The sequence below is a fragment of the Echinops telfairi genome, unplaced genomic scaffold, assembly GCF_000313985.2.
Source record: "Echinops telfairi isolate 266 unplaced genomic scaffold, ASM31398v2 ScPeMD7_7475;HRSCAF=8513, whole genome shotgun sequence".
Classification (NCBI taxonomy): domain Eukaryota; kingdom Metazoa; phylum Chordata; class Mammalia; order Afrosoricida; family Tenrecidae; genus Echinops; species Echinops telfairi.
Genome location: NW_022111379.1, coordinates 16,747,356 through 16,761,298, shown reverse-complemented (window position 1 = coordinate 16,761,298; position 13,943 = coordinate 16,747,356). Strand labels below are relative to the sequence as shown.

Sequence of the window (13,943 nt, the reverse complement as noted above, 5' to 3'; positions counted from 1 at the left end):
CCCACGGCTCGTGGGGAGTGTTTCATGGAGTCAGCTGGCCACATAGACCACATCCTCTTATTGGTGACTCTCTTTCCTTTTTACCCCAGGTGAATTGGGACCAATTGTTGTGATGATTGCTTGCAAGCTTTTAATGCCCTCTGCACTATACCCAAACGAGGAGGTAGACCAGCAGTCCTAAACATGTTCATGGGACAATTATCATAAAACCATCACCCTAAACTTCAGGGAAGAGATTCATAAGTTTTTACTTTATGATTGATGACTTTTCCCCTTTAATAGCCCACTTGTAGTTCTTTTACTTTGTTCTTTTCTTTGTTTACTACTGTTTTCTCTCTCATGGGGTGGCTGAGGTATATATGGTAGTGGTGTAATGATGGTGGTGTTAGCATAGATTCAAGTGCTCATCATCAGCCTGGCAGAGTGCTTAGCATTTTACCGTCATGACCTTACTTAGTCTTCACGAAAAGCTCTTGAGGCAGGTGCTGTTACCCTGAATTCATAGCTGAGGAAGAGAAGCTCCGTGACTTGCTCCTCATGGTCCACAGAAAGTACATCGTGGAGCTGCATTTGTACCTCAGAAGTGTGGCTCTGTGTGCATTTCAGGGACAGTTACAATTCTCATAGTGCTTTTACAAATAAGTTCAAAAGAGTGTTGTAGAACCAGAGTGCTGGTTTAATAATTAATATCACAAGGACCTAAAAGTGTTTTGACCAGCAAGCACTTTCTCTCCTTGGATGCTGAACTAAGTAGGGAATTAAATAATACTCATAACCATGCTTGGTGAGCATGGACTCAATTGGAGGATTGACTAATAAAAATTCATTTGGATTTAGTGAATGCTGACTGTTGTCTAAGCCACTGTGTGTGCTGCGTTGACAGTTGAAGGTTTGTATGGCAAGATGTTAAGGTAGCTTGTGTGACAATACAGCAGGACTGTGTCACATTGGGACCCCAAACCACAGAATCCGGTGGCTAAGCTGTACTACCCCGGGTGTGCTGCTCAGGAGAGTTTCGGTCTTATTTACTTTCTGCAGTGCTCCATTTTCTCTTCTTTTGTGGCTAACAATCCTTTTATGACGGACTCCTTCCATTTTAGCTAGGTCAATTAATTTTATCCCGTTATCGACAGCTCTTACAGACCTGTGCTGCTCCATGGGAGAAAGAAGGCGCTTTCTACTCCCGTGTGAGGGGTAGATTTGGAAACGCACAGGTGCAGTTTTACCTCCATGGGTTGGAATTGACTCGGTGGCAGTGAGTTTGGTTTTTTTGGTTTATGTGCCTGAGAACCATCTTATCTTCGTATCGCTGCTCTTTACCATTATGCTTTAAGTTAAAAATGTAATACTCAGAGAGCTATCTAGTGTACAAAAGTTTCTAGTTCAGGTGTTGGTGGAAAGAGTGAGCATGAGGGTGGATTCATTTCTTTATTTCATGTAATTTTTTTTAGTTGTGGCAAAATTATGTACAACAAAACATTCTCCAATTCAAAAACTTCCACATGTACGAGGGTACCCCCCCCCCCGCCCAAACCCAGATTTTTTCAAAGCTACATATTTAATTTTTTTTACAAAACAACCCTATCACCTTCAAAGCACTCTCCATTACCCTTAATATATTTGTCAAATCTGCGATTCCATTCTTGGAAACATTTTTCAAACTCATCAGTTTGGATGGCTGACAGCACCTCCCTCATTTTTTTCTTCACCTCTTCTGCGTCATCAAATCGCTGTCCTTTCGTGTCCCTTTGCATTTGAGGAAACCAAAAGAAGTTGCACAGAGCGAGGTCAGGTGAGTAAGGTGTGTGGGGCAAGAGAGGTATGCTGTTTTTTACCAAAAACTGGCACATTGAGATGGCTGAGTGCAAGTGCATTGTGGTAGCAAAACCAGTCCCCCACTTAACACAAATCAGGCCTTTTTTGGTTGTACACTGTTACACAATCTTTTCAGAACCTTTAATAGAAAGCTTGATTAACAGTCTGAACTGGTGGAACAAACTCCAAATACGCTGCACGTCGACATTTTCGTCCATTTGGAAGTTGACATTGTCCAGAACGAGGTTCATTCACCTTTTTAAAATGTCTTTTGCCTCCTAGTTCTTTTCTCTATTTACTTTTACTTTCCTCCTGTTGCCCTATCATGCTTGACCTTCATTCGGCTCTCTGTGCTTCCTCTCCGCTACACTGTACTTGATCGAACCTCACCAGGCTTTGCATGCCCTCCTCGTCATCGATTTTAGGTTTTTAGGTTCCCTTCTCCCTGTGCTTTTTGGCTCCCCCCTCCCAAGTGTCTTTGATTTCCATCACTCTTTTTACTTCTGGAAAGAGAAATCCCAACAGCTGTACATTGTCTGCCCACTCACGGACTTCTAAGACGCGAGTTACTACTCAACAAAGTAGGATTAGAACCTTGTCTTTGTGAGCTATATTGTACCAGTGACCTTGATGTCCCCTGAGACTGTGGCCTAGGCGCAGAGACTCATTTCCTCATGGTGCTTGGTTATGTTAAAGAAGGTTTCCTAACTGCCCATGAATCGTCCACATCACATCCATAGATATATTTACAGCAAAAGCAGATATTCATGTAGAAATGTCCTCGGTCAAGCTGATACATATTTGTGAATATTCTCCCCCTTCCTACAGAAAGCCACGGTCTTCTATTTTATTTTATAATGAATCAGTGTAAATATGCCAGTGGTGCTTATAAACTTGAAACGAAGTCCATTCTTCACCGTCAGTGCATTTGTACTGCACTAGTTAATTAGCCTAGTAAATTGCCATCTATGAGTAAGAAATTGAGCAAAAAGATGACATTTTTTAGAAGAAAAATGGTTGCAAAGTAAACAGTCCTGTTTTTTCAAAAAATGAATTTTTAAAAAACGTCACTTAGAAAGGTTACGAGCACAGGAAAAACCCAAAACATTGAACACCTTAACTAAATAAATAAAAAATAAAAAACTAAAACTCTTTTATTATATAGCACACAGATGAATTCATGCCATTTTAAAAATTAAAACTATTCACGTAAATAACTTAAAGATAGTTAAGTGCACCTTATTACTTAATGATGGAAATATTCTTCACTGTCCTTTTGTGTGTGTGTGTGTGTGTGCGCGTGTGTATTTATCTACCCCCCAGACCAAACCCAGTGTCATTGAGTTGATTCTGACCCATGGTGAGCCTGAAGGCTTTCTGATACCTGTGACTCTTGGTGGGAGCAGCTAGCCCCAACGTTCTCCCAAGGGATCTGAGCCACTGGCTTGCGGTAAGCAGCCCAGCACTTACCCAGCAGCAGCAGAGTTCTTGCAAGTGTGACGAATTTTACACACACACAATTCAACAAAAATACAATACTTTAAAATACATACTATATAAAGGAAATAATTTTTGTCAGTATTTTCTCTAAAATTTGTAAAAAATGCTAAACCAAAAACCCTCAAAAGATGCCAAGTAAACTGAAGAGTTTACCACAAACTAGAAATGTGTAACTTTGATTTAATCCTGAAAATAACAGGATGCCCAATTAATCCAAGCAGTAGGGAATAGCAGGATGCAATGGGAAATAGGAATTGGGACTAAGCAGACCAAACGACTAAAATAATCTACCTCGGTTTTAAAGTCTCTCTTTAACTCTTCACCACGTATAAGGTACGGAAAGCCTACTCATTCCTAGTGCAGGAACAATAGAGAATAAACTTGGCAAACTAACTCATTATGCCTTGTAATGATGGACATCTATAAAAAATGGACAGGAACTAAGGGGTAAATAGAGAAACAAATTCATACACATGCATTTGTGTATAAGAAAGAAGTTTATATACAAGAAAGGTTTATATACAAGAGCAGTTGAATATTGAGAATCGCAACCCAGTCCAGTCCAAGCCCATCAGTCCGATATGAGCCCATACGTTCGATACCAATCTATAAAGTCTTCAGACTCAAGAAACACATGCAATGACACTGAAAGCAGGACAATCACAGGCCAGTGGGTAGAAAGTCTTTGAATTAAGTGGTGGTGTAAGCCTCTCAGTGCTGACAGGGGTCTCCACGTGGCTGCTCCAGCACCCATGGCTGCATCAGGGTAGGTCCATGTGGCTTCTCAGCGATGTCTTCCAGGAAGTCAGCCTTGTCAGTAGAGAGTCTCTCCCAGATTTCCCAGAATTCTCAGGAGAAAGCCTTGTCCACACAGAGGCCTCGCCTCATTGGCTATCATCCGATTGACTAGACTCCACCCCTTCACTCTGAATCCTCTCAAGTCCCAAATTGACACCATATTATGTAACTGCCACTTTAGGGAAACTATACTTCCAACCCACGTGATTTAAAGATAATCAGTGTTTAAAAACAATCTTTCAACGGTAATAGTCATCTTCCATCCAAAAGGATAATTAGGAGGAGGAGGAAAGCAGGCAGCTTTAGGAGGCTGGATGTCCTACTGCAGGCCACCAGCTCTCGGGGAAAGCTTTCTTTCTCTGTTAGCTTTAGGAGAAGGCTCTTTAGTCTTCCTTTCAGTCACACAGTTTGATCGTGCCCTGGGTCTAAGAGGCTCTCATGTCACGGCCCCGTATCCACAGGATACACTCCGCTGCCCACCTTTGCTTGTTGGTGGTGCTGAGGTCCCTCTTTACTGCTGGAAGCAGGGTAGTCAGTTCCTGTCAGTCCAGTCATACTTAGAACTAATTTAGAAGCTTCATCTTTATCATTTTAATTCTGTAGGAACAGTACCAAATGTTCGAAGCTAGGACCTTTAGAGAAGCAAAACCAGTGAATGTGTGTGTGTTTATTTACTGTATATACTCAAGTATAAGCTGACCCAAACAGCAGCCGAGGCACCTAATTTTACCACAAAAACTGCACAAAAATGTGCTGAAAAACTCGGCTCATACATGAGTGAGTATATACAGTATATCTTTCTGCCTCCTGTCTAGCTAATCTATCTATCTATTTAATAGAAAGCCGCTTATTGGACCTTGCTCTTTGGATTGCATTGTAAATCCAAGACTCATCCTCAGTTATGATTTGTTCCATAAAATTGACTTTATTACCTTTCATCTTACGAGCCTAATGGGAAGATCAGTTCTTGAGCTAGCTAATCTCTGCATAATGCTTTTGGCAGTCATCAAGCTGAAAGCTAGCAGAGACCAAGATAGTCACTTAATATTGAAATGCCCAATCATGTGAGATCCCTATGCTAATTTTCTGCTCTTCTACCAGTGTTTGGTAGAAGCCATAGCTTCTTTCTTCATTCCGTGAAGTGGCAGATCTTCCTACTCTGGGCTCATCAGTGAGATCTTCCTGACCTTGGAAACACTTGAGCCAATAGGAAACTTGTTTTTTGTGGGGCAGTATTCCAATCAACTTTGTTGCAAAGCTTCAATCATTTGAGAAGATGCCCACTGGAGTTTTGTTAAAAAATTTATATTGTCCCTGACCACAAAGTACTGCCCCACCCAGCCCCAACACAAAATGTATCCCCCTACCCCCCTTTTTTGTGAGGTACCCTAACAAGACTAAGATAAGTGTATTACATCCACTGATTGCAGAGACGTGTTTAAACATGTTTTATATGGAATGAACCCATGCATGTATGAAATAGAACCCTAATAGCTATACTTTTTACTTATCCTCATAGTAAGAGAAAAGATCATTTGGACTAAAGTTTAGTATGGGAGTTGTTCCTTTATGTCTGTACAATTTATATCACTTAGGTAACTGAGAATAGGCCAGCTTACTTAATTATGATCCCTATAATGACAGCTCGCTCTCTCTCTCTCTCCCTCTCTCTCTCTCAAGTGTCCGGAGAAATGCCTTCCTCCATGCCTGAGCTGCCACTTGGTGCTGTGGCGGCCTGGATGTCTGTGAGGACTCCTAAAAATGTTTGGCATTGTCTTCTTGTCATGCTGTATTTCCTGTCTTTGGTCCTTCTTAATTTGGTGGCAGTGTGTATAGCCTCTGGAGTTTTATGAATGTGGAAATGTTACTCCTCTTCCTTAAATGGTCGCCTTTTGAGTCCAAGTTTTATCCTGGGTCTTCTGGCCTCTGTAGGAATAGCCTTTCCTTTTCATGTGACTCTCTTAGATTACTGTTAAGGACCACAGCTTGATTGTTGATTCCAGTTTGTGGTGAGCCCATATTCGTAATGTAGAACTGCTCCATTAGGATTTTCAAGACTGGTTTTCAGAAGTATATTGCCAAGGTGCCTCTAGGCAGGTCTGAACCTCCAACCTGCCTAGTTGAATGCTTAATGTTCTTGGTGCACCTGGCCACTTCACTTTTATCTTTAAATTATTTCTGGATGATTATAGATTCACCTGCAATTATAAGAAATAATACCGAGAAGTTCCATGTACCCTTTACCCAATTTCCCACCAGTGGTAACTTCTTAGAAAACCAGAGAGAGAAATTGGTAAAATCCGCCGAGCTTTTGCAGAGTCCTCCCGTTTGTTTCCCTTTTACTCTGTGTGTATCGTCTGCAGTTTTATCAGTGCAGGCTCCTCCCCACCAAACTACCCTCAGGCTCCTTTCCCAGCTCCACCTCTTTCCCTCCTTCCTCACCTGCCCGGTTGTTATGTAAACATGTGACTTCCTGAGATTGTTGACACCCCCCCATGTCCCTCCCCCAGCATTATTCCTTTGAGCTTCCTCTAAATTGTTTGATGTTAGCAATTTGTTCTTTTTCATTGCTGAAGTAGCGGTATGCTGGAGCAGTTGGCTTTTCCTTTAATAAATCTGTGCCTTTTTGTTCCCCTGCTAGAATCGCTCTGTGGCTATTGCTGATGCCGATATGGATGACAGAAAAAATGAAGTGTACACTGCACAGACTTTGAAAACAGCAAAGGGGAAGCGGAAAAATTCAGCTCAGGCTCCTTCACCTCAGAGGACCAAAAAGCTGAAAGTTGAAGCCACCAGCCCCAGCGCCAAGGTGGAGGGTGTTAGTTCAGAGACGCCCCCGTCCACAAGCACCATGTGTGAAGGTCCATGCAAGGAGGAGGATGAAGACGATTTTACATTTGGTCAGTCCCCTCTAAAGAAAGTGAAGACTGGATCGTGTCCTCAGGGGCAGCCTGTCAAGTTTCCGGCAAGTGCCAGCAGTCTTCAGGAGGAGGTGGAAATGAACTGGGACATAGTACAGGTATGGATTCGTCTGTCCTCACGCTTTAGTTGGCTTGGTTCGTTCCATTTGGATTAGGGTAGGGTTGCCAGCTAAGGAGAGGGCTGGGCGTTGTCAAGTCTCTCACTTTTGCCGTGGATTTCTTGGAGGCCTTGGCCACTGGTTCCTCTCTTGGGTATGTGGTCTGTGTTTCAGCGGATCATTTCCTCAGTGGAGAGCTGGGGCCTCAGTCAAGGTGATTTAGGCCTTTGTCACGGTGATTTAGAGAACGTCCACTGGACAAACAGACTGCACCAACAAATTGGGTCCTTGTTCATTGTTAAGCTTCATTGTTCGTTTTGTGTTAATAATTTATTTCTGTAAAATTAACACCAACTACTCCCAAGGAATTGGAGATTGAAGAAGTCACCAAAGTCCAACTCATGAAAGATGCTAGTCTGGCTCCATTCCACCCCCCTCCCCGACCCCCAGTGTAGTTTCTCACATTTCTGGGTTCTGCGAATTGCTGAAAGTTTGAAGAACTCAAGGAAGTTTGAGGAAATGTCTCACATGGTGGTGGGTGCTGTTCAGTCCAAAGTTCAGGCAGGGGTGAGCCACGTGCTGTGTCCAGAGGATGTGTTGCTACACTCTTGGCTCTTGCTGCTGATGAGATCACACCCCCTGCTCAGTGCGCTTGTTTTTATATGCAGCAGGATGGCATTGTAGGGAATGGTGGTCACACCTATTCACAGGTGAATCCTATCAGTCTGTTCCCCGACCTTCTTACCATACCCATGCAGGCAGAGGTCTTTTGGTAGGAGTTTCATGGTGCAATCAAATTGCACCCCAATTTATTGATCTATTTCTCCACTCCTGGACCGTATCTTATTAATGCATGTATGAGCTGGGGCCTCTGGCATGATGTTTCTAGTAGGCATTGGCCTCCTACTAATCTTAATCAGCCAGGCTCTTTTGCAGGCCACTCCAGAGATATTTTCCCCCTCCTTTCAGCTGTAGCATGTAATTCCTTCGATCCAGCACAAGTAATAGTAATCAAAATCATCGTTGAACAAAGACTGTGTGGTTCGATTTGCACTCTCTATTAAGGTCAGATCTTTTTTTTTTTTTTAAACAGGTTTATGGGCATATATTCCACATATCATACAACACAATTTTGCAGTCATACCAAGAAGAATTGTGCAATCATAACCACCATCAGTTTTAGAACATTTTATTCTTGTACTCATTGTTATTAGCACCCCATTTCCTTCCAAGCTCCCGTCATACCACAAAGAAACCATTAATCCAATTACTGTCTATAGATTCACACATCCTGGATCTCATATACCAAAAAAAGCATACAAAAACAAGGAAAAAACCCCAAAAGCTAACAAAATAAACTAGAGGAAAACCTCAATAGAAAAGAAAGCAGAAAATATTAAAAACTAGAACAATTTTAAGCTAGGTCAAAAGGGACAGCAAATGATAAGTCTTCATCTCATTCGATTCCTGTTTGTTAGCAGCTAATGTCCTTCAAAAGGCGACTGCAGCCACAGGTGTGTGGCATCCAGAATTAGGATGTGTCCCATAAGGGATATGACTGGAAGGGTCGTATTAATAGAGTATAACTCACAGTTAAGCTCCAATTAGAATATCTATTGAGTATGGTTATTATAATTTATACTAAGAATTGACCTTATTCTTTCTACTAAGAACAGAATATTCTACAGGAAAGTTCTCTCGAACTCGAGATACCAGAATTACATTCCTTATATGGGGTAGATTGCACTTCCCAGTGTCATCAGTCGGCTCTTGAGACCGTGGAGGTGACTTGAAGATGGCACTCGAGCAGAGATTCTCAACCTTTTGTGGGCCTCGTGCCCAGCACACTCGGGGAACATTTCAAAGATAACTATGGCAGTGCCTTTTAGGAGAGATGGGTGAGCTCCCTCCCCGTCGTCTGTCCCACAGTGATTCTGATGTGTACTCTTTCCCCCTGCTGCTGCTGCTTCAAAGCCCTGCAACTACTCTTCTTTGGTCAGTGATGCAGGTCTTTCATGCAACTTTTTCCAATTCAGTGTTCTACAAGTGCACAACTTATTAACAGTGATTACACTAATCAGCTGTGCAGCCCAAATTCAAAGTGATTTCTCCATCACAGAGTCCTCGCTCCTCCACTCCCCCTGACCACTGGTAAAAACTTGTCTGGGTACATTTACCTTTGTTTCTTGTCTTTTTACGTAACTAAGGTCATACAATATTTGTTCTTTAGTGATGAGCTTATTTTGCTCAGGTGCACATCTTGCAGCATGCATCAAGACTCCATTTCCCCTCTGGGCTGCTGAGACGGTGCTCCATTGGAACTCTGTGTGAACCTTGATGATCCAGCCCCTAAGTGGCGTCCACGGTTGGGCTGTCGTGAATATTCTTAAGTCTCTTTTTCCAGCCTGTTGTCAGCCGTGTGGGTATATATCTGGGAGTATGATGGGTGGGCTGTATGTTAGTCTATACAGTATTTAGGTTTTTGAGGAACCACCAGCTATAGATGAATATTCCAATTTCCCTACATTTTTGACAACCTTTTTTATTTCAGCATCTTCTTTTTTTAATCTTATCTCTCCTAGTGAGAGTGAAATGGTATCTCATTGCAGTTTGATTTGCATCTCTTTGATGGCTGATGGTGCCCAGAGTCCGCTTAGATTTCTTGTGTTTGGTGGCCATTAGAATGTCCTTTTGGGTGAGCTGTCTGTTCAGGTCTTTTGCCCATATTATGACTGGGTTATTTGTCTTTGTGTTTAACTCATCCTAGTACATGATATTTTTGTTACTACATTCTTTTTTTAAAAAATTGTTATGTGTCCAGAGGATTTTTTCAAGTTTTATTGATGGAATTTTAATACCATACATGTTAATGGTTTAAACATATTAAATGTTACTACAGTCTTATCAAATCTGTATTTTTCTGAAGAGATTCAGTAAGTAAGTTGTCTTTTCACTCTTGAAGTGTTTTGAAGAACAAAAGTTAAAATTCTTGTGAGGTTCCATTGTTGCTTTTTGTTGTTGTTGCTGTTTTGCTTTTGTTATTAGATCATCCATTGTTAAGAGCTAGGCCTGACATCACTGTCCCAGCTTGTTCTTCTAAAAATTTTATGGTTCAGTTTGCCTGTTTACATTCGAAATCCGTTTTGAGCTTGTGTTTCTATGGCCCGAGGCCTGGATCCTGTTTCATTTTTTGCGTGTGGATATCCAGTTCTCCCAGCACCCCTTACTGAAGAGACTCTTCTTTCCCCATTGGGGGGACTTAACAATCTTACTAACAATCAGTTGCCCAGAGATGTGAGGGTTTATTTCTGGATTTTTAATTCAATTCTATTAGTCAGTGTCAGCTGTTTTGATTACTGCAGCTGTATCCATTGCCAGTGAGTTGACTGACTAACCGACCATACGTAGGTTTTCCAAGACTGCAAATGATAGGTTTCCAAACTTATGTGGTCCCCTTTTCAGGAAGAAAAAGAGATTAGTCAGCACTTGCTTGGGAATTAAAAATGTTTGTACTATAGTCAGCATAAAATGTAAGTATCTTAATTTTGCACCCCTTCTGGATCATTCCAGCAACCCCCAGAGGGCAGTATCGCACACTTTGGGAAACACTGCTGTAAACCACTTTTTTATTTTGCATAATTTTTTAAAATTTATTTTTCCCAAATAACTTTATTAGGACATAATCCAGACATCCTACCATTCAACATTTCCACCACATCAGGCGTGTTGTACATTTGCTACCATGGTCATTTTCGACACGTTTTCCTTCACTCTCCATTGTCCTCCCTTCCCTCCTATACCCCCCCAGGCACTCTTTTTCTAGTATTGCCTCTAGATTCACCCAACCTGGGTTTCATAGACCAAAAACCAGAGAAAAATATGTTAGAGAGAGTCAAGAACCCAGTGCCTAGCCCGCAGTGCCACCAGGGCTGCTTCTGCCTGGAGGTGCGAGCAATGTAAACATGCCAGGCCAGGTAAGCTGAAATCCTGCAAAAGGGTCTTCATAGTGAATGGGCAAAATTGTAATCATTCTGTGACTTTTATTTATTTATTTTGAACAAACCTGAAAGCTCTCATTGCTGATTAGAAATGTATAGGGAAATGAAAAACCTGTCAAGCTTGGAGATTGCACACACGCAGGAGGTTTTACAGTGGGGACGAGTGAGTCATCCTGTCTTGTTTTCCGGCAGGACAGGAGCACTTCTCCACTTGCTGCCGTTTCGTATGGAATTGATGATTGGATTTTCCATTTCTATAAAGAATGTTGGAATTGTGATCAGCTTGAGTTGAATAGATGGATTGTTTGGGGACAGTATTGACATCTTAATAATCTGAGGGGACTTCAAAAAGCTAGTAGAAAAATGGAATGAAAAGACAATGGAATTGTCCCATGAACTTTTGAATCCTTCTTGTATTCAGTCTTTCTAATGCATGAATATAGAACATTTCCCCCTTTATTTAAGTCGTCTTTAATCTCTTTCAGAAATCTCTGACATTTCTCTCTTCTACACTTTCTTCATGTGCCCACTTAAACTTACTCCTAGTATTTTATTCTCTTGGACACCACTGTAAATGGGATTATTTCCCAAATTTCCCTTCAGGTCCTCATTGCTGGTGTAGATACCCAACTGATTTTTGTTTGTTGACCTTGTACCCTATAATTTTGCTAAACTTTTAGCTCTAGCAATTTTCTTACAGACGCTTTGGGGTTTTCTATATATAGGATCATCATATTACCTATGGATTGAGATAAATTTACTTCTTAGTTTCCAACCTGGATACTTTAAATTGCTTTTTCTAGTATTATTATTGTGGCTAGGACTCTATTTAGTACAATATCGGATAGAAGTGATGAGAACAGACAATTGGACTTGTTCTCCAGTTCAAGAGGGCAAGCCCTCAGTCTTTCCCCTTAGCTATGATGTTGGCTGTTGGCCCTTTACATATGCCGTGAGTCATATTGAGGAATGTCCATTTATTTGCTTCCTTCTCTAGGGTCTTCATCAGAAATGGTACTGGATTTTATTAAATTTTTTCCTGCATCCACAAAGATGCTAATGTGCTGGGTTTTCCTTTGTTCTGTGGATGTGATCTAGTTTGTGGATCGATGATATAATGCTGAGCCATCCTTGGAATAAATCCCTGTATTCCTGGAATAAATCCTACTTGGCCTTGGTGTATGACTCTCTTAATAGGCTGTTGAGTTCTGTTTGGTAGTTTTTGGAGAATGTTTGGCCCAATAAAGAATAGAATGTTGCCTCACAGATTTTCAGCTCCTTCCCTTAACTGTAAGCAGCCAGTGTTTCTTGGAGAAATCCAGTCTAGCTACACTCCTTTCTGTGCCTTTTTCTTTACTCATTTAGATTTATGAGGAAGTGTTTCGGGGTTTTTTTTTGTTTTTTTTTTAAGGAAAGTATTTTGAAAGTTATCTTTGGAGCACTAGCATCAAATTGCCATGAGGCCTCATTTAATGCAGAACTTTAGTTCCATCTCAAAAGAACCCTGGTGACATAGTGGTTATGTGTTGGGTTTTTAACTGCAAGGTCAGCAGTTTGAAACCATCAGCCACTCCTCTGGAGAAAAAAATGGGGCTTTCTACAGCTGTAAAGTGTTACGGCCTCAGAAACCTACAGGGGCAGTCTACCTTGTCCTATAAGGTCACCCAATGGCAGTGAGCCCCATCTCAAACCCACAGGGCAGGTGGACATTGCCTCCCTGCAGCAATACTTTTTATTTTTATTTCTGTTGCTGGCTCCTCCTTGCAGTTGGCAGCAAGGAGGAGGGAGGAAGAAATGTTTCAAAGACCATAAGATTTCTTGACCGTGCTAATAACTTACTTAGAGTTAAGTTAGATGCTTTTCGCTTAACGTAATTTGAATCTTATGAAAATGCGATGTACTACCAGCCTGCCGATCATAACCCTTACTTACAGAGAAAAAGCTAAGTCATAGAGTAGTGAATGGTGAATAGTAACTTCAAAGGCACACACCTAGTAACTTGTTGAGATGGCTTTTGAACCCATTGCTTTTTATGCTTCTCTTGCCCTCTCTTTCAAACTGTTGACACTCAAAGTATGGTTCAATGAAGGCCTTGTGGCTTAGAAATGCTGCAGGCTTGGGACCTTCCCTCTAGACCTTTAGAAAGTGTTTTCAAGTGATTCTATTAAAGTTTGAGAAATGACTCTAAACGGTGGTTCGCAAACTTACTTGCATCAATTTTTTCCCCCCCTAGATTAGTAACTCTGAGAACAGAGAAGGTTTGGGGCTAGTTTGAGAAGGGATTTTAAAGTAGTCTGCAGTGTTTGGACTTTTAATGTAAGGTAGATAAGAATCACTGGAGCTGATTTTTAAAAAGTAAGTAAAGAGGCTTGATTGTATCTGTGCTTAAGAAATTCTCATACAGGTATTTCCCGATTTAGAATGTGGTTCCATTACAAGTACTCTGTTGTATGTCACTTCTGATAAAAGTGAAATACCTGTTGTTGTTTTTTAGTTAGCATAGCCCGCTAAACAGTGTTTTGTACAATAGATCTTAATATTGAACATCTGAGCATGATAGTATCAGCAAATTAGTATGCTTCAGCTTTATATGTAGGACACATAACTAATGATAAAATGTACCAGCAAACCTGAACCGAGTTTATTACAAATGTCTGATTGTTAAGTGCGGTTTGTATATGCCAGGGCTCCTCAGACTTTTAAACGGGGCCAGTTCACGAGGGCTGGACTATAGTTAAAAAACAAACAAACTATGAACAAATTCCTATGCACACTGCACATATCTTATTTTGAAGTGAAAAAACAAATGGGGT

At 41.2% G+C, this 13,943-nt stretch overlaps 1 protein-coding gene across 2 annotated transcripts in view; it reads left to right on the top strand.

The window, feature by feature from the left end:
- The window catches only part of SRBD1 (S1 RNA binding domain 1), a 251,041-nt gene that overhangs the window by 14,180 nt on the left and 222,918 nt on the right, over positions 1-13,943 (top strand). For both annotated transcript variants that reach the window (XM_004699761.2, XM_045285760.1), the window contains exon 3: positions 6,755-7,132. In XM_004699761.2, coding sequence (XP_004699818.1) covers positions 6,755-7,132 — 378 coding nt within the window. The remainder of the gene's footprint in view (positions 1-6,754; positions 7,133-13,943) is intronic.